Source organism: Typha latifolia, chromosome 2 (assembly GCF_019914945.1).
Source record: "Typha latifolia isolate L0001 chromosome 2, TyphaL0001v2, whole genome shotgun sequence".
NCBI lineage: Eukaryota > Viridiplantae > Streptophyta > Magnoliopsida > Poales > Typhaceae > Typha > Typha latifolia.
The window spans coordinates 18014737-18033900 of record NC_133087.1 but is presented as its reverse complement, the minus strand read 5'-3'; the positions used below and the strand labels follow the sequence as shown (position 1 = coordinate 18033900).

Sequence of the window (19164 nt, the reverse complement as noted above, 5' to 3'; positions counted from 1 at the left end):
GGAAATATAATTAATCTAATTACAAATTAGTAAAATAATAGAAGTAAATACAATAGTACTGATTTTATAAATATCTGTTAGTTTTTAAAAGTATTAGAACTATAATATATTATTTAACTAAATCAACAATCGGTGATCTAATAACTAACTCAATGACCTGACATGAATCAACATCTTATCCTGTTTTGATAACTACACTTCCTGTAGTCAGAGATGAGGAGCAAACAATTAATCCTAGGCAAAGAAATCGCGGAAGTGATTAATTTTTAAGTACTTGGTCTTTACAGAGAAGAAAAGTTATGAAGGCTGAAACATCAACTGCATTTCAAATATTCCAGTTGACCAAGAGCACAGGAATAAACATAGCTGAAAACTTCTTTTCCTCGTCAATCACAGACCATATATTTCGAGAGAGAACCAAATGAACAAACAGTGCAAGGCATCCCCATTCCTGTAACCACCAACAAATTGCCACTGACCAGAGTATAGCTGCCACTGCATCCCAACATCAACTTTTATCTGCCTTTTGTGCATGAAAATTTCCATCTTTCCTATGCACAAAACCATCTTACGTGATGGGAGGGTTTTTTCCCCCATACAGTGCCTTCCAACATCATTTTCCTACTAGATTCTAAGAGCATACAACCACTACGGGTAGAAAAGCAAACCCAAGTACTTGTTGTAACATCTGATAAGAAACTAGTAGGAAAGACACGGGGTATCATGACCAAAAGTATCAGCGACAAGGGATCAATATAATGTTCCATCATAAAACCTTTCACTCTCCTCACCTCAAGGATGAATTAAAGTGTGAGAGGAAAAAGCGGTAGTCTGGATGATCCACCTGTACACGGCGAAGCCAACTGTCAGCCGCTTGCAAGAGGGAACTAGTTAGCTGGTGTTCGTGGAGCCCATTGGAAGTCCAGATAGTACCCCGGAACTTGTATGATGCTAGCCCAAGCAGAGGTAATGGTAGCTTCCCAGGAACATTCATAGGGCTGCTTCTAAAGTTAATCTCAGGATGTCCACTTCTTATATCTGTCATAATAAATCATTAGCAAGCTAATACTAAAAAAGAAGCCAGAGATATTTATCTTTTTGCCTTAAAATATTGATTTTCGATCATCTAACTAACACAGTATAGGATGATCAGATGATGTGACTGGAAACTTGTATGCATACCATGAATTCAGACCGACAATAGATGCTTACCTTTTGAAGGAGTTGACAGTGAGTGGAAGGTCAAAAAGCAGGCATCTAGATCCTGTAATGTGGGTCCTGTAGGTATCCTATAGATGGGGTACCTGTATTTGATTTGAGCTTGTATGAGAAGTTGAATATGTATACTAGTGAATATTATTTACTGCACTGTGGCAATACATACCATGCTACAGAGATCCAACTTGATGGTAGAAGATCACAACTCCTATACGTCTTCAGATCAGGAAATTTAATTGCAAGAACCGAAATCTGCACCCATTGGAAAAGATAAATAGCCAGATAATATGTTAATATGCAATATCATCAGAAAAAGATCAAGACGAAACTTACCTTATCTGCTAAAGGCTGTCTTCCATATGGTGGATCATGTTCCAAGTACTGGAATATGGGTAGTTGTTGTTGGTTCCAAGCCTCCGTGTCATCACTGGAGAAGTCTTCTTGACCAACATAACTGGTGTTTCGTAAAGATTCTCTTCTTTCGATAATGTTTTGTTCACTTTCACTCTCACTACTAGCATCACTGCCTGTATCCTGGTAGGTCTCACCATCACTTTCTTCACCAGGTCTCCTTCAGTTAAGAAGTAACACAAGATTTAGCATAAAAGAAAGTCACTCATTAACAAAAGCATTGCTGATTTTGTTACATAATGTATCAACAGGGACTGATATATTTGACATGAGTAGATAACCAGAAGAAAAGAGAAGAACTAATGCTTCAAAAATCCCTCCTACTTGAGAATTTGTCACTCATATCATGAATATATCAGAACAATTCTCACATGTATCACTCTAAGATAAAGTCTGACTGGGGAATATTCCGCCATCACTGTTCTCCAGTTGGGGCCAAGTTTCTTTTCCTTTTTCTTTTTGGAGGGACTCAAATTCATTATCTCAGTTTCCTCAATTAGGATAAGGTTTTCTTACTCTTACAAGAAAAATCACCCATATATTTTTGAACTAAATCCCTTACCTTAAATTTCAACACAAACAATTGATGAGCAGCTTAGCTACTATCAGCCAAAGCAGATTTAATATATAACTGAAAAGACAACTAAGCAAGAACTCGGTCCGCACACTTTACTACTTGTTCCCAACATCTGATGCAGATACTGGCATGCACGGCTACAATGACAAGGTTCAATTACTTGGTAGAATTCTAATGATGTACCCAGCATCCACCAACAACTTCTCCCTATGCTACAACTTTTTTCCATTTCATGGACTGAGAGTCACATATTCTCCTCCATGGAATATCTATGATTATACATCAGTATTCTGCACAAATCAAACCTATTTGCAGTAAATGATGTAACATAAATTCAAGAATCACATGAGCAAACATTTTTCATGCTCGGAGTATTATGTGGCCACATTCCAATCACCTTACCATCCAAACTTGATGTACTTCTTCAGCTGATTCTAAAAGCACTACTATGAGCATTGATCTAGGAATCAACAAGGATCAAAAGAAAAAAAATTCTCATAGATCAAACAGAAGATTTCACGCAAAAAGACATAAAGCATGTAACATGTCTGAACTTTTACTAAATGGATGTATATTGAGCAATCTCCAACAACACTGATCATAGTTTGTGACCTTTAGAGAAAAGGAAGCTATATGAATTTCTTATCAAAACAGCATTCCGCTTAAATCAAAACAACTATCAAATAAATGAGCATTTAGTTCATAAACTTGATGATAATTCATGAGATAGAGAGCCATATGTTATGGGAATCATCAAAAGAGACATCAGAACATAAGCAACTTATAGTCTGGAAGCTGAGAAGGTGCTCAGATTTATTTATTTTCCATGCATCATACTACATTAATTTGTTGGTTATCATCATCATTTACTACACCATGAGTTTTGACTATTAAGAATCTTCTTAGGATTTTGACCAAAAAGAGATGTTTAGATTTCCATGCATGTAAATGTCCATCTTTGAAGCGCGTGAATGTAATAAAAAAAAAGTTGGGCAACCGGCTCTCAACTTAATTTGATTTCGTAGGTACTTCTTGAGTTTATATCAACTCTAGAAAATAGTCTTCTTAGATGCGAAAAATGAAGTACTAAATTTCAACGATGACCATGCTGACTGGCATGAGGTGTGCCGGCAACACATCGGTACGTGGCAAGGGGGTGCCGCACAGCACTCCTCCTAGCAGCTTCCCCTATCTCCGTTGACCTTATCATCGCCGCTCGATGACAAGGTCGACAGCAAGCAGAGAAAGGTAAAGGTGAGCAGTCTTCCTCATCTTTTTCTCCCTTTCCTACGGCATGGCTGACAAGTGCCGCGACACGTGTCATGCCGTGCCAGCCAATGGTCGGCAAGATGACTACGTGAAGAACCCTGTGGCAAGCTAGTTAATCGATAAAGATAAATTAGAAAAGTATCTCATGAATTAACTTATAATGATCCTCTTTGTAATCTTTTTTATAAAGCAAACTTATCTTAATAATGTTCATCTGGTAAGCCCGTCAGCAAGTCCTCTCTTGATCTGGCTATGGCCAGGAATTAGCACCAAAACTTAGAGGATTAATGTGAAGTTGACATCTAATCAGTGAAATATTCAATTCTTTTAAAGCCTTATCATCTTGGTTTATGTCTTGTTGAAACTGCACTTCTTGCAATGATGAAATGATGTTAATTAACTAGCTTTGCTAAAGATCAAAAGATAAGCTTTTGTAAAGCAGAAGAATGTTATTTTATTGCTCACTATCACCTTCATACAAGGACGAATTTCATCCAGAAGGCTAGAACTACTATTAGTTCAATAGAACTCCTCTATTAACAGAAGGAAATTTGCAACAACGAAGCAAAAGTAAGTCTATCACTTTCATCCAAAACTACTGTCCCAGCAGCAAGATCACAAGTTTGCACTATTAAATATCAATAGTAGGCAATCCAATATCAATAATAAGCAATGGACTTGTTGATTGTTGCGTTGAGATTGACTCAGTGTAAAGGAACTTATTTTACTGTTTCATCCATTAATTATACTTTACAATAAGTACCAGGTAGAAGTATGGCAAAAGGACAGTATCCATTGACTGGATGGTAATGAACCTTAACTCATAGATAAAGATGTTTATCTTTCTACCGGAGAACTTCCCCTCACATGTCTCAACTAGTTCCTAAGATGCTTTATAATTTCTCAGAACTCAGGAAGAATTTATCATAACCCTCCAGTGCAGCAGATATCAAATTTACCATTCAATTATCTAGGTAGAAAAAAGGTGTAATGAAGATCTTTTGGGTTGCAACCAATATGACACAAGAAAAGCATAGAGACTAACATCAAAAGCAAGAAAGGATTATAACAGAAGATAATGCATCAGATTGAACTCAGGATACTTAGAATTTAAAATACTCCGTACGAAATGTCGTGGAAATCTAATTTCATATTCTACACAAAAAGAGGAGAAAATGTGTAAATAAACACTCTATCCAAGTCAGAGAACTTCAAAAATTATACCTTGAATTCAAACTAAGTCTGGACTTATCCACATATATCTGAATAGCGGACAAGAAAGGAACGTAATACTGGACAACAGAGTCGCTCCCATTCAAAACCAGCGGCACTCCAGCGCCATAAGCACTCCATTCCTTAAAAGACTCCCAAAGATCACCAAGATTATAGTAAGGAGACAACTCCTGACCATCATTACTCCTCCACCCCCTCATACTCGTCTGCCGAAAAAAAGTAAACTCCTTTAATCCAACCATCTACTAGAAACTAAAGAAAAGAAAAGGATTTTTTTTTTCTTTTTGATTCTTGTTCAGGTTACGAACTTTAGGAAAGTACTGTGCTGGAACTAGTGGAGTAGTTGACTCGAGAAACCGCTCCAAGTTCCCGGCTTTTCTAGGCGAAGGAGAAGTGGACGAGGACAAGGACGAAGAACGCGAGGACTTCGAGGCAGAGTCGTCCGATTCGCCTCGGGTCTCCGGCTCACGTGACTCAACCGGCGGCGCCGCCAGTTCGGGCGTGGGCGGCCTAGCCTTAGCGGCCGCCGTCCGCCGCTGCTCCTCTTGGAGTAGCTGCTGCTGCTTCTGCTGCTGCTGTTGGAGTTGCCTTCGGATCGCGGGAGGGCAGTAGAAGCGATCGACGCCATGGCCCCTAGCTGACGACGATCCAGCGGAGAGAACCATCCCGAAGCGATGGAATCGAGGAAGATGAAGGCGGATCGGAAGGCCAAGGGTTTCTCAATCGAGCTCCTCTCCAGGGTTTCAAAGGACGACAAGATCGGATGCGATCGGGTTCGTAGGTTAAAATTAGGGTTTCTTTCCTTCCTTTTTTTCGCATAAATTATAGAAGAAGAGATTTTGAGGGATCTGGGCAATGGTGCTGTGGGGACTGAGAGAAGAACGAGTGAGAGGAAAAAAGGAGAGAGAAAATAAAATATTAGATTAGAAAAGATGCCGTTAATATTCGCCGCTTATCTAAACGTCGAATATAACCTGGTCCGGATTATCTGCAGCACTGTTGCAGGAAATTTTTTGCCATGGTCTAATTGGTGCCTTCTCCATTTCTCATTAGGTAACATCTAACCAGAGAACAAATTTACTATAACCACGGCTGCAGGCGATCAGATGAAGACATTACTGTTGAGTCAAGTGAAATAACCAACTCATTAACGCCGTTAGGATTAGTTGTATTATCCGTCAAGGAACTTTTGGTAGCATTCGGTATGTAAATTTCCGTACATCTTTTACAATACATAATTACATATTTATTACCATATATTTTGAAAAATAAATAAACCACCAATAAGAAAATGAGAGATGCCTATCTTATCTCAATCCCAGGTGGTTGTCTACAGCCTGGACTGTATAAATATACTCCCATTCAGATGATTCGGCAGCCAATCATCGGCCCAACATTATTGGCTGTAATAAATTCCTACTGGTGTGATTGCAGAAGATCCGTTCCCCGTTATCACGACTCATTAAATTGTTTTTCAATTCTCCTTTTTTGTGGATAAACCCAGTTTTAAAGGCTATGGGTCCATGGGTTGACATAGCATCATACCATGTCATCATGTCACATTGTTACTGGCTTAGAATTCATGGTAAGGGATCAGAGATTGTTATGCCACCCACGAAATGGCCTCGTAAAATCTCAGCCACTAATAAATTGTGGCAAATTAAAAAGGATTTATTATTATATTTATATATATATATATATATATTAAATTTATCTACAAATAATATTCAACTATACTAACAAATTTGGGCCAATAAGCGACTTATCATACTGGGCCCATCTTGGGCCAGAATATATAGTTCAACTTGACCACCATCTCAGAATTTCTTCATTAGAATTATTTGGAGCAAGTTGATGCTCGAATAATAATAATAATTATTATTACCATTATGAAGTATAGATATGCTGTTTAATTGGCCACTGGAGGCCTTAAGATTGGTGAATAGGCTGTGCACTCCAGATCATCCAATTGACAATGCAAGGAGAATATTCTTTGCAAGTTGTGGATAAGAATTATTTAATCATATATCTCACATTTAATCCATATCTTTTAGGAATTTCCACCTGAGAGAGGAGATTATTTAGCTACCTAGTATTCCCTACTGAACCTTAGTTCAGAAAGCAAGGCTCTCTTAATTATTAGAATAAAATAATAATCCTAAATAGAAAAGAAAAAGAAAAAAAACTAAATTATCGTAAACTAATATTCGTGCTTAGAGAGGCAGGCAGGGGCGTGGGAGTTGGACGCCGGAGGTGGTGGTGGTGGTGTCGCATTGAGGGGCGGCGCACGTGAGCTTGACGTCGGAGAGCTCTGCGTTCCTGCATGGCGTTGCCACTTTTGTCCTCGAAGTTCCGTTGATTCTCCTGTAGCTCACGTTGCTGATCTGAACTCTCGAGGGCTGCATGGGAATTTATGAAAATTATAACTAAATAATTATTCTTTAGCAAATATATAGTTAATAAATAAAGATTATTTGGCTTTTTGGAAGATATGTTGAATATTGATGGCCTCTTTGGAGCAATCGTCCCCCGGGCAATACTGTTGATCTATAATTATAGGATTAGAGACATTAATCATTTCTATATCTTCGAATATGATATTAATGGCTCGGCTAGTCGTCGATCCGGGCCACGTCTTGATCCGACCTTACTCCATTGGTCGTGTTCTTTATCGTACAGTTCTTCACTAACATCTCATCTTCATACTTCCCTAAACTTCCCACACTAAGAAAAAGAAAAAGAAAAACAAAGAGTTAATTAATGCTAATTAAAACATGATTAATTATAACTAGCTAAAAAATTCATTTAGTAGATATGAATCAGATTAATGACCTTTACTCCGGGGGCACTAATGTTAAGATTTCCGACGTCGATGTGATCACATCAGTGAAAGTTGATGCTCTTAGTTTAAAGGAGCACATAAATGAGGATTATAAACATGCTACAAAGCACAACTGTTTTTTGAGCTGAGAGGAAAGGGAACATGCCTTGTAGGAAACAAGCCTTTACCTTCTCTCATTTGAAAGACCATAATGTTTTAACAAATTTGTTGCTCATCAATAGAATAAAATACGCTGTGTGCCAATAATAAATAAATAATCTTTATCTATGAAAAAAGAAAAAGGCAGACAATAATTTTAAACCTCTATGAACTAGTCGAATTGGGTACAAAGAAAACAAGAAGTGTCTTATCAACAGGGATAATCTCTCCAAGGCTATAGTCTTGCCCTGTTTCCAAATTCAAATTTCGTAATGCCAACACACATCATGTGTTTTTGATCTTCGCTGTTTTGGAAGCAGCAGCTGAAAAAAAAAATCCTCTTTACTTCAACTCTGTAAGTTTTCAGAACCACCTAATCTTTCAGAAACTGTTCCCTGATATGAAGAAAAGAGGATTTCAAGTAAAGAAAAATATGGAGATGATAATTAACAAAGCAAAAACCAAATCCAAATTCTCAACACACAAAACATGCACTCCTATTGCAATGGAAAGAGTAGCTTTGAAAATAAAGGACTTATTGCTCTATCTGAATCATAATGCTATTGAAATGAACACATGCATAATCTCGCTTATAGACAAATGACCCAGCAGGTCCTTCCTAGAAGTAAGTAAATGACAAGTGATGATACCGCTTGAGCGCTAATATCCCCAGATTCAAGAAGAAGCATTGATTATCTTCTGAATGACACCTTCAACAAATAAACGGAAGCAAGACGAGCAGCAATCTGTCACAAGATATGCTGGTTCGTTGCCATCCAATTCATGAGAACAGTTGTTGGGGGGTTGAATAGGAGCAGCAACCATGCTTCTATGATGCTTAACCCCACACGCTGCTAAAATAGTGTGAGTAGCACGCCTTGCAATGTCCTTAAAATCGGCACGCTCTACAGAAACATATAAGCAAAAAATCAGTCTGAGGAATGTAAGAAAAAAGATATACAAGTAAAACATCTCAGCACATAATAACTGATCTTAAAATCAGAAAATAAGTTTCAGACAATAATAGCATATATTAATATTATACTACACAGATCAACTGTAAAAAAAAGTGCTCTTGATAACAAAAAATCAAAGCAAGGTTGACGTACCTAATAGGGAAGCTCTGGACAAGTGTTTTAGGTGGCTCTTGACCATGGACTGCACTTTTTCCTTGGCGCCTTCTACAATTCTGTAACTGTTTTGCTCTCTATACATGCATGGGGCTAAAGTAGCTTGGGACTGAATAAAAGGTCTAGTTTGGGACTGAATAAAAGGTCTACTGTTCTGCTGGGATTGCCCAATACCAGCAACTCTGTGCAAAGAATTCAACCCCTCACCATCATGTAAAGTTTCTTGATTTCGTTGAATTTCTAATGGAAAACTGTTAGAATCATTGTCATGACATGGCACAGTAGCTCTAGGGAAGATCTGCCGCGCCCTATTGTTGGAGAGCAAAATGCGTATATGTTGCTGTATTGCACGTCTTCCAGAAAGAGTTGATGCCCCACCACCAGACATCTGTGATGCAGCTCCCTGGTCTTCCTCCTGAAAATCTCTAGGGGGTAGATTTAGATCAATCCTTTGCGAAGATGACTGGCCTGTATTGAGTATTGATCTTCGAGAATTTGAAGCAGCCTGTCCATTTGCAGGAACATCTGTTTCAAAACTACCAAAAATTCTATTATTTCTTGGTCCTTGAGGAGTCACTCTATCCTGTACTGGAGGATGTGATGATCTCTCTCCTGCAGACTGACAACATTCACAATACCAGTTGCCTTCAGGTACTTCCCTCCCAAGGCCAACACAATAAGTGTGTGCAGGTGAATCACATATATCACAAAGTAACATCAAACTATCGTCTCCACCTTGTTGGCATTCAATGCATACAACATTCTCGTATGGATCTAGCATGCCCCTCATTTCTTCTTCAGATGGTTGGTATACCTGCAAAAGATGAAGAGAGCATGATGAGCGATATATATAAGGATTGAGAGAACATTGAACACCATAAATCTGCTCATTAAACAGAACAATGAAAATATATATACACCTTGCCAACAGATCCGAAGTATAAACTCGATCTAAAGCACAATAATATGTTCTAGGCCCACCACATCTTCAGAATCAAGGTAACAAATATGAACTGCTAATAAAATAGCATAAGAAAAAGGGTACAGTGAAGCCTAGTTTCTATACCTCGTGATGCCAACTTATAGTAGACAGCAAAAGCAGCATAACTGAGACTCAGTCATATGCTACCATATAATGCCAACCTATAGTAGACACCAAAGCAACATAACCGGGACTCAGTCATATGGTACCTTAACATCTACTGGAGATTTCACAGATATAGGGAAGTGCAACTATATTCCTGTAGAAATCGCTAATTGTACAGTAACACACTCCATTATTTGCTAGAATAATTTGGCAAGATAGAGATATCAAATTTTAGATAACAATACAGTTGTTTGCATGGCTTAATCTTTGGCAAGTTTACCCAAAGAGATAAAAAGATACTGCATGTAGATATAGTGTCTAGCAAACTCCACCATATCAGGACTTACCTAATCGTTTCATGAGATAGTAGACTTCGCAAAAATTATGATTGTCAATAAAGGATCTAGCAACAAAGAAGCTAAGTTGTATTGGCTGTACAAAGTGCTACCTTAAAAGGACAAAGTAAAATTTTGTAACTTAGCATCACATCTCAACCATGTCATTCTCATAAAAGCACCTGCGACAACATCAAACTAGGGATAATGCTTAAAAAAAGTCACATTTACTGATTAAAGGCTACCTTTTCATAGGTCACATAGCACATATTAAATTAATGGCCAGATAATTTATACATCCCCTCACACAAAAGGAGAAAAAGATGAAAGATAAAAAGTATAAAGTTGAATGAAAACTTTCTAGCTTTTAAACATCCAACAATTGAAGAAAATATCTCTGCATAATCAGATTATGAAGATATTAATTGTGAAACTTATCAAGACCAACTCAAATAAAGATAATAATGCCTATCCTTGCAAATAAAACAAACAAAACACATTCATTCTGGCTGAAACCAAAAAGAGAAGAAAAAAGGAATACCTGATCACGCTTCTGTACCCTGATAACTGCATTCCTGAGCCCAAAACCTGGGTCTGACCTTGAGGATTTGGCGATGGTCTCAAATCTCCTCTTGCAAACAGGGCACCTCGACTCCACCTTCGACCACTCCATGATGCAAGCAAAACAGAAATAATGTGCACAACAATTCAATACCCCCTGAATTGTCCCTCTCTGCTCCTCTGACAAGCAGATCCCACAAACCTGCTTTCCCAAATCATCAGCCTGTTTCTCCTTGCCCTTCTCTTCAACCTTGCTCCCATCAATTATCTTCTTTGGTTGTGGCTGATCAAGAACCCCTCCAAGTCCAAGATCCTTCAGCTCTTCCTCAGAAATCACATAATCAGAGTCTGATGACTCAGATCCAGACCTCTGTCGCCTCTTCCTTACTCCATTTGCTGCTGGCTTTGCCTTCCTACCCCTCTTGCTCTTAATCCTCTCTTCAGTTACAAAATCATCCTCATCAGATGTCAGAAATTCGAACTCTGACGTATCCGATTCCACTGAATGTCTCTGTCTCTTCTTCGGCTCCATCAGTCTCGTATTATTCCGTCTCCCAACCTTTGTTCTGCCCCTCTTCTTCTTACTTACTTTCACCCGATCTTTCACTATAAAGTCATGATCATCCTCATCCTCATCCTCATTCAGTGTTCCTCTTTTTCCTCTCTTCCTTTTCCTTGATGGATCTTTCACAGTCTTCCTCTTCTCCTTTTTCCGCCTAGAAACCCTAGATTTGTGCTTCTTTCCGTGCTTCTTTGGATCCCCCTTCCTTCTAGAGCTAACTTTGCAGGCAGAATTCAAAGAAACCTCTTCTTCATCCTCATCGTCCTCATCCAGCGAGAAATCCTCGTCATCGTCTTCCTCCTCTTCCTCCTCCTCTTCCCACTCATCAGAGGACTCCGAAACCCTAGATTTCCGGCGGTAAGATTGAACCCTGCCCTTCTTCCTTACGGTCTTCTCCTCCTCTTCCTCGTCATCAATAAAATCCCTAGCTTTCTTGACCCTCCTCCGGCCATTGGAGGGCTTTCTTTGATACTTCGATCTCGGGATCTCCCCGTCCTCTTCCTCCTCGAGCTCCAATTCCTCCTCCTCGGAGTCGACGGATCCAAAGTCGAAATCCTCCTCCTCGGAAGAGGAGGAAGAGGCCAAGGACTCATTGCTACTCTCCGATTCCTCCTCATCATCTTCCCCCAGCACGTACTCTTCGTCGCCGTCGTCCTCATCGCCGTCGTCGCCCTTCCGTCGTGCCCTCCGCTGCCTATTCCCATTGGCCCTCCTGTAGATAACCCTCCCTCCTCTCCCCATATTATCTACAAGGGCCTGGACAGGGATTAGATTGAAATTTCATCATTTCTCGTGCATAATTCTGTTTACAAAAATCGCACACGAGAATTGAGAACAGTAGCTAACAAAAATTGCTGGATTTCTTTTCCTTTTCGTCCTCGTGGTCTTTTCGTGCTAAAGAATTAGGATTTTTTTTTTCTTTTATGGAGAAAAGTATAATTTGTGAGAAGCAGAGGGTGTGGAGAGGAAAAAAGAAGAAGAAGAGCGGAGTGGGGTTGAGGTCTCCGTACCTTTACGCAGGAGAAGGTGGGCGGCGAATTGGAGAAGCGAAGCCGAGAGAGAGAGAGAGAGAGAGAGGTGGGTGGGGGCGGTTTTATCGGTCTCGATGCGGGCGACGGGTCGAGTAATGGCCGACTTAGCTATTCAATTTACAAAATTGCCCTTTCGTTATTGAAAATGAGGAGCGATATGAAGTGCACCCGATTGTGGCTGACTCGTTGCTCGAGCCTAGTGGGACCCAATATTTCTGTGGCTTAAAGTAGAGCGTTCGCGAGAGACGTGAAGATGTCGTCGTCACATGAAGGAAAGCATCCATGCGCCGTTGTAACTGCTAGAGTGAAAGGAAGTACTGGGCGGTTTAAAACTAGGGCTAAGTGTCTCTTTATCTAGAATGATAAAAAATAAAAACTCATAGGCCTCTTTTGCTTTGAATTCTTAGAACTTATTTATTTTGAGTTTAAGGAGTCGTTGAATTCAAAACTTTTAAACTGATTTAGTAATTAAATATTTTTTATTTTTTTTTATATCTAAAAAATAAAATCAACTAATCAAGTTTTGGGACTTAGCTTCAAACCAATCAGTACCTTAAAAAAATTTTAAATATAATATTTGATTGCCGGAAAAAAAAACTACGCTAATAGCATCTTGTTCTCGTATCAGAGCTATTAAATTAGCTAATATTGCTATGTGGAAGTAGAATCTCTAGATGGCCTCCTCATTCTTTAACTAGCTCATTCTCTTGAACCGAGGGGGTTAGATTTGGGAAGGATTTATCTGCATAAAGAAGCAGCCGCCCGCCCTTCTTTTCTGTATTGCCCGGTTGTATCGTTTTATGTGATCCATCAAAGGCCCATGGGTCTATCTTAGGCATCTCTGGTTTTGCCTTTACCTCTGTCTCTAGCGGTGTAAACAAGCCGAGCTTGAATAAGTCGGCTCCGACTCAGGCTCAACTCAAAATTAATTTCGAGTATTAAAATTAGGCTTAGGTTCAGCTCAACTCAACTTGACCCGAGCCCGAGCCCTTTGAGTCTGCCTTAGAATTAGGTCTGCTTTAGGCCTATCTGGCGCTGCTTCTGCCTCTACTTTCGCTTGGGTGGTTCAAACTAGACTCCTTCTACCAGTCCGGGGAGCCTTTTCTGTGACCTCGGGCTCGGGAGGCTGTGTCGTGTCAGGGCAATCAGCGGATTCTCCACATGATAAATAATTTTGTTATTCATTTCGTATTCATATTCATACTCATATTCGTATTCGTATTATAAAATAAATAAAAGTAATTTTGCCGATTATGGTCCGGAAAGTCGGACCCTTCGTAGACGGTAGACGACAATACCGTCGTTATTCTTATCTGGTACAAAGCATAGAACAGCGGGGACTCTCCAAAGCACAAACTAGTCGACACGTAGATGTTAGCTGGATTCTTTCATTTTTTTGTATTCGAATTTGACTGGATTCTTAGTCGGAAACGGGAGGGTCTTGATGGTTAGTCCTACGGAGGGGCGGCGACCAGACACCGCATCTTCCCGTCAAACACGATAGTTCGACGGTTCTGATGACCCGATCCAACGGCTAGTATTTCGTGTCGCCCCAATTTAATGGTTCCACGCCATACCTGATCTCCTCCAAACCTTTCGTCCAGAAGAAGAGAGAGAAAGTTTAGGGGAGAGAGAGAGAGAGAGGTCGAACTTAGAGGAGGTATTTTATGGTGTCATCTGTTTCCTCTTCGATCTCATCGAAACCCTAGTTTTCAATCACTCTCTCTCTCTCTCACACACGCACACTTGGAATCCGCGCTACGGCCGAGCTCGCTGCGGTAGCCCCCTGGCCATGCGAACCTGGGTCCCAAAGATCGGCCTCTCGAGAGAGGAAACCCTAGATTTGATTCAAAGTCATAGCGTCTCCCAGAGCGTCGTCGGATCGTATTGTGGCGATGCCGGGCGAGAGTCATAGCCCCGCGACCAGGGGGCTTCTCTGCAACGCCGTCGCTGGTGCCTCTGCTGGTAAATTTAGATTGGCCTTTTCTGTTAATTGATTGCTATATGGTTTAATTTTCGTTGTATTGCGCTAATTAGTTATGCTTTGGTTTGCCGGTGTCAATTGGTATAGGTGTAATCGCTGCTACTTTCGTTTGTCCATTAGATGTGATCAAGACTAGGTTTCAGGTACATGGATGGCCCAATCTCGGTACCAGTAAAATTAAAGGTGCGAACTTTGCCTTCTGTATCCTTTTTCTTCTTTCTTTTAATTCATATGATTCCCGAGAATCAGCTCAGAAGTAGGTGCAAATCTTTATTTTTGGATGTAAGGATATTGAACTGTGTACTGTGTGTTGGCTTGTATGTCATTGCTACACCGGCTTGGTTGGCTGCATAATTTAGATATAGTTGGTAGTTCAACATGTTTGTTATTCTTTGGATTACTGTTCATTTTGCTATACCATGAATTGATATTGTTGACAAGTAGCTTTTATCCAGTAGATAGTTAATGGTTGGTTGGCTACAGGAAAATAAAACCTAAAAATCCAAGATTAAACTAAGAGTCATGTATTTAGACATGCTAGTATTTCATAGGAGGAAGCTGTCATGGGGGGGAACTGATCTGATCTACGATAGGCTTGCAACACATTAGATGATAAAACCGGAACTTTAAGCTAATTTGGGTATCTTTAAGTTATACAAACATGCTGAGCGTTTTGTCTACTTGCTATCCTTTGTTTAGCTGTCTATGAAGGTTCACAGAAAGAGGAAGGTGTGGGAGAAAAGGCATGAGTAGAGTCCAGAATTATTTGATAAACGTAGCAGAAAATTCAGCAAGAGGACTAGGTGTACTCTAATCAAGAACAAGTTAAGAATGAAACAACTGATAAATATAACATGAAAATAAGGACAACATCAGTGAAAAGTAGTTTTTAGAGCTAGTGACACTCTTGATGATCAAATAATAGAAGCATGACAGGACTTCATTTTTTATTTTTCTTTTGATTGATACAGCATGTATTCCTTGGTGACAAACATCTTTTCTCCATCTATATAAAAAGGAGTTCTCTTTCCCATTTATCTAGAGAATAAGCATATTATGGCAATAGATGTCATATGATATAGCTTTAATCATGACTATTGATATTCCACTGCAGAAATGACAACTGTTGTTAGCATAATTATGTATGGAATTTGTCTGAATCCAGGCTCAATATTAACAGTGTTGTGAAGATATAGATAAGAAATTCACTGTAGTTCATCATGAAGTTAGCTTGCAATTAACTTGGGATCATTTCTCGTCCTTCTCCTTTATACTTGTACGTTGGTTCTAGTCAATTGGCACCCTATTACAGCACAGCTTTTTACATGCTATTTAAGTGTGGAGAAAGAAAGCTATCTTCTTTTGGTCCTCTGCTATTCTGAGAAGTTACTTCTGTAAATTGTCTTGTGACCAGGGAGTCTTATAGTTGGAAGTCTAGAGCAAATATTTGAAAAGGAAGGTGTTCGTGGCATGTACCGTGGTCTTTCACCAACAGTATTGGCATTACTCCCCAATTGGGCAGTAAGTTTCTTGTTCTTGCAATCCAGTATAATGAAAGTTTTTGTTTCCTCACTCCTTTTTTGCCAGTCAATAATGTGGTCTCTATGGAAAGCATTTCATTTTATGAGAAATGTAAGCTACACAAGCTTCACTAGTTTGATACTTTGGTGGGAAATTCTAAGACTTCTCTAATACCTTATGAACATGATTTAAACAATGCTATAATTGCTTAATATGTATGAGTATTCTTTCGGTCGATTTGTTTCTATAGGAATAAGTAGGAAGTCTTAAGTCCTTTACAGGATTAACTGTGATTAGTGCATTCTTTGAACTCTCAGGACTGATTAGCCTTCTTTCCTATATGCTTTTCCAAAATATACCCTTTATGTTGTAAGCATGTCATTTTTTACTATTGACCTTCCTTATACCATACAACACATTTCATATTATTTGATCTTGTTGTTTGACACATTTCATATATATGTGTGTGCATGTGTACATGTGTGCTAATGATTTGTGACTACTTGTGTGTGTGTGTCTGTGTGTGTGTGTGTTTTGATGGCCACTCATTCCCTCTGAATGTGCAGGTTTACTTTACCATCTATGAACAGCTCAAAAGCTTGCTGGCTCCAAATGGTTAGTCTACTTGGCTCTACCTGGCTATTGATAAGAAATAAGTTCTCAAAAGCACTTCTATCGTTTTAATATACCTATTGATTCTGTAGATGGAACCCATCAGCTATCAATAGGTGCTAATATGGTAGCTGCATCTGGTGCTGGAGCTGCAACCACTATTGCCACTAATCCACTCTGGGTTGTCAAGACAAGATTTCAGGTATGTCATGCATGAAATTGGTATATATTTTTATAGTGTGAGAATAAATAAAAGAATAAGTACTCATTTGACACGTAATGTTTCAAACGTCTTTTTCATTTAAGGTAAGCATGCATTTGTGGCTAGTATAATAGTTCATATCACTAAACGTGCTTCTTTACTTTATCCTTGTGCAACTAGATTTTGTGTTGTTCATTTTAGAGTCAGTTCCTTTAGTTGATATTATTGAGCTATTAGTGTTGCATTTCTCGTTTTCCTAGTTTATCTTGATATTATTAGAGCAATAGTCTACACTAATTTTTAAATAGTCAACCATTCCTAAATTACTACCCTCTTCATGTGTGTCTATGTTAGTGTTAAGCATGCACTAGTGGCACATAATGCCTTATCAGTGTCAATGTCCTTGCCATGTTTATTAAATGTTTCCATTGTGTTTCAGTTTTTGGAGTAATACACTCATTTCCCAAGATATAGTGAGAGGTTCAAGTCATAAATATTAAAGGAAGGAAGGAAAATTACAAGATCATTACTACTACTTTCCACCATCTTGCTGTTCTAGATATACATGTTCCTATATTATCTATTTGCAAAATTCTTTTAGCATAAGAAATATAATTTGGAGAAATATTACGTATGAAAACATAGTTAACTTGCTAAGATTGTTGTTTCTCTCTATGTTGCATTTGTGGCACTTAATAGTTACAAGATTCACTGGCAAATTTAGTAGGAAAGACAGTATGGCTTCAATTCGAGGCACCATGACCAGATAATTCATAATTCCTCTTGTTATGGACAATAACCTCCTTTCCCCATATATATATATATATATGGGTCAGGGTGGTTTGAACCACTAGTTAGTTGGTAAGGATCTGGGTTTGTTGGCTCTGAGCATTCTGTTTCTTCTCCTCAATCCTCACCTTATTTCTATCAGATATTGCATGGCTTTGTATTTGTATTCCATTTAATGTTGTCTTCCCTTTCTTTAGACTCAAGGAATGAGAGCTGGTGTGGTTCCGTACAAAAGTACCCTTGCTGCTTTGAGGAGAATTGCTCATGAAGAAGGCATCCGGGGATTATACAGGTTGCTTACTTTAGGACTATCGGGCATCTTATTAGTAGTATCATTATCGTTTCAACTGTGTGCTGATATAGTGTTGTCAGCAGTGGTCTTGTCCCTGCTTTGGCAGGCATCAGTCATGTTGCTATCCAGTTCCCAACATACGAGAAGATAAAGATGTACCTTGCAAAGAAAGGTAAATGTAATATTTTATTTCGTGTAAGAAACTAATTTTGAGAAAAAAGTGAGTTGGAAGTTTCTTTCCTTTTATTTGGTAACAGTTTTTTTTTTTTTTGCTTTTTTATTGTGGTACATTTTGTTTCACATGATGATACGTGTTCTGTAGCAGATAATACTACAGTCGATTCACTCAGTGCTGGTGATGTTGCTGTTGCTTCCTCGGTTTCTAAAATTGCTGCGTCAACATTGACATATCCTCACGAGGTACTTATGCTGATGTTCAAGATTTGCTGAGTTATCCTAGGGAAGCAATCTATTACATATGCAGGGAAATATGAGAACTATAGTTCAGATTTTTGCTACTACATATGCTGGAAAAATATGAGAAAATATTTATTTCCACAGTTCAGATTTTATGCTTGCCAAAATAGATAATTTAACTTTTCCTCTCTCTCTCTCTCATGGCAGGTGGTTCGCTCGAGGCTTCAAGAACAAGGATTTCATGCAGAGATGCGCTATACAGGTGTGAGTGATTGCATTAAGCAAGTTTTTCAGAAAGAGGGTCTTGCTGGTTTTTACCGTGGATGTGCTACAAATTTGCTGCGAACTACACCAGCTGCTGTAATTACATTCACCAGCTTTGAGATGATGCACAGATTCCTGATCAATCTATTCCCTGCTGAATCCCATCCACAAACACTCTAATTATGGGTTATTCTCCTATATAAGTCCTTGCGAAGAATGATCTGTGTGAACCAGCATGCCACTGTCTAGCTATTATAAATCAATTCAATTACCATACTTAGCATAGATGGAAATAATGACTCGTAGTAATGCTAAATTGCTGCTCAAATTTATAGAAACAAATTCTTTGGATTGTATTATTTTTGATAGTCCGATGGAAAATGAGCATGTTAGGTTTTCTGATATTCATTTTTTGTGGAGGACCGAGACAGTGGCATACTGATAATGACGAAAATTATAGCATTGGTGAAACTTTTTTTAGAGAATTGCTGTAATTCAATTAGAACCACTGTGTTTAATTCACTTGTAGCTGACAGTGAGTCAAAACAAGTAGCATTCTGTTACTATTTCAGCATTGATACGAAGACATGCGTTATGTGTTCTTCATTTTGACATCTTTTCTTTCATTTATTTGTTAGCGGTTCATGATATATGTGAGGAATGATTGTTGTTGATTTTGTTGTCCTGTG

At 38.8% G+C, this 19164-nt stretch overlaps 3 protein-coding genes across 5 annotated transcripts; 1 reads left to right on the top strand and 2 right to left on the bottom strand.

The window, feature by feature from the left end:
* Window positions 1–228: 228 nt before the first annotated feature.
* LOC140781189 (uncharacterized) lies at window positions 229–5606 on the bottom strand. The gene is made up of 6 exons (XM_073127042.1): window positions 5017–5606; window positions 4700–4914; window positions 1552–1789; window positions 1385–1470; window positions 1213–1304; window positions 229–1038 (listed from the first exon to the last, which is right to left on the bottom strand). Exons 1-6 carry the CDS (start codon window positions 5371–5373, stop codon window positions 788–790), a joined length of 1239 nt encoding a protein of 412 aa, XP_072983143.1. The 5' UTR covers window positions 5374–5606; the 3' UTR covers window positions 229–787.
* Window positions 5607–7696: 2090 nt separating this feature from the next.
* On the bottom strand, window positions 7697–12439 carry LOC140782443 (uncharacterized). 2 transcript variants are annotated; one of them, XM_073128999.1, is made up of 5 exons: window positions 12374–12439; window positions 10782–12119; window positions 8798–9632; window positions 8339–8593; window positions 7697–8083 (listed from the first exon to the last, which is right to left on the bottom strand). In XM_073128999.1, exons 2-4 carry the CDS (start codon window positions 12102–12104, stop codon window positions 8364–8366), a joined length of 2388 nt encoding a protein of 795 aa, XP_072985100.1. In that variant the 5' UTR covers window positions 12105–12119; window positions 12374–12439; the 3' UTR covers window positions 7697–8083; window positions 8339–8363. The 2 variants fall into 2 exon arrangements, with proteins under 2 accessions (XP_072985100.1, XP_072985102.1); XM_073129001.1 differs by having other exon boundaries at window positions 10782–12109; window positions 12374–12428.
* A 1306-nt stretch (window positions 12440–13745) lies between these two features.
* LOC140782294 (nicotinamide adenine dinucleotide transporter 1, chloroplastic-like) lies at window positions 13746–19089 on the top strand. Of its 2 annotated transcripts, none has more exons than XM_073128785.1 (9): window positions 13746–14359; window positions 14466–14561; window positions 15793–15899; window positions 16466–16514; window positions 16604–16713; window positions 17700–17794; window positions 17878–17966; window positions 18120–18214; window positions 18419–19089. In XM_073128785.1, exons 1-9 carry the CDS (start codon window positions 14290–14292, stop codon window positions 18653–18655), a joined length of 948 nt encoding a protein of 315 aa, XP_072984886.1. In that variant the 5' UTR covers window positions 13746–14289; the 3' UTR covers window positions 18656–19089. The 2 variants fall into 2 exon arrangements, with proteins under 2 accessions (XP_072984886.1, XP_072984885.1); XM_073128784.1 differs by having other exon boundaries at window positions 13817–14359; window positions 18117–18214.
* The last annotated feature ends 75 nt before the right edge of the window (window positions 19090–19164 follow it).

What these genes read in the sequence shown, in the direction of transcription:
- LOC140782443 (XM_073128999.1), bottom strand. Translation starts at nt 12,104, where the DNA reads ATGGGGAGAGGAGGGAGGGTTATCTACAGGAGGGCCAATGGGAATAGG. An exon ending in GGGTACAGAAGCGTGATCAG is followed by an intron (nt 9,633 to 10,781) that starts GTATTCCTTTTT and finishes CATCTTTTGCAG; the next exon opens with GTATACCAACCATCTGAAGA. An exon ending in GTCCAGAGCTTCCCTATTAG is followed by an intron (nt 8,594 to 8,797) that starts GTACGTCAACCT and finishes ATGTTTCTGTAG; the next exon opens with AGCGTGCCGATTTTAAGGAC.
- LOC140781189 (XM_073127042.1), bottom strand. Translation starts at nt 5,373, where the DNA reads ATGGTTCTCTCCGCTGGATCGTCGTCAGCTAGGGGCCATGGCGTCGAT. An exon ending in AGACTTAGTTTGAATTCAAG is followed by an intron (nt 1,790 to 4,699) that starts GTATAATTTTTG and finishes TCTTAACTGAAG; the next exon opens with GAGACCTGGTGAAGAAAGTG. An exon ending in AGTTGGATCTCTGTAGCATG is followed by an intron (nt 1,305 to 1,384) that starts GTATGTATTGCC and finishes AATCAAATACAG; the next exon opens with GTACCCCATCTATAGGATAC.
- LOC140782294 (XM_073128784.1), top strand. Translation starts at nt 14,290, where the DNA reads ATGCCGGGCGAGAGTCATAGCCCCGCGACCAGGGGGCTTCTCTGCAAC. An exon ending in CATTACTCCCCAATTGGGCA is followed by an intron (nt 15,900 to 16,465) that starts GTAAGTTTCTTG and finishes CTGAATGTGCAG; the next exon opens with GTTTACTTTACCATCTATGA. An exon ending in TTGTCAAGACAAGATTTCAG is followed by an intron (nt 16,714 to 17,699) that starts GTATGTCATGCA and finishes CCCTTTCTTTAG; the next exon opens with ACTCAAGGAATGAGAGCTGG.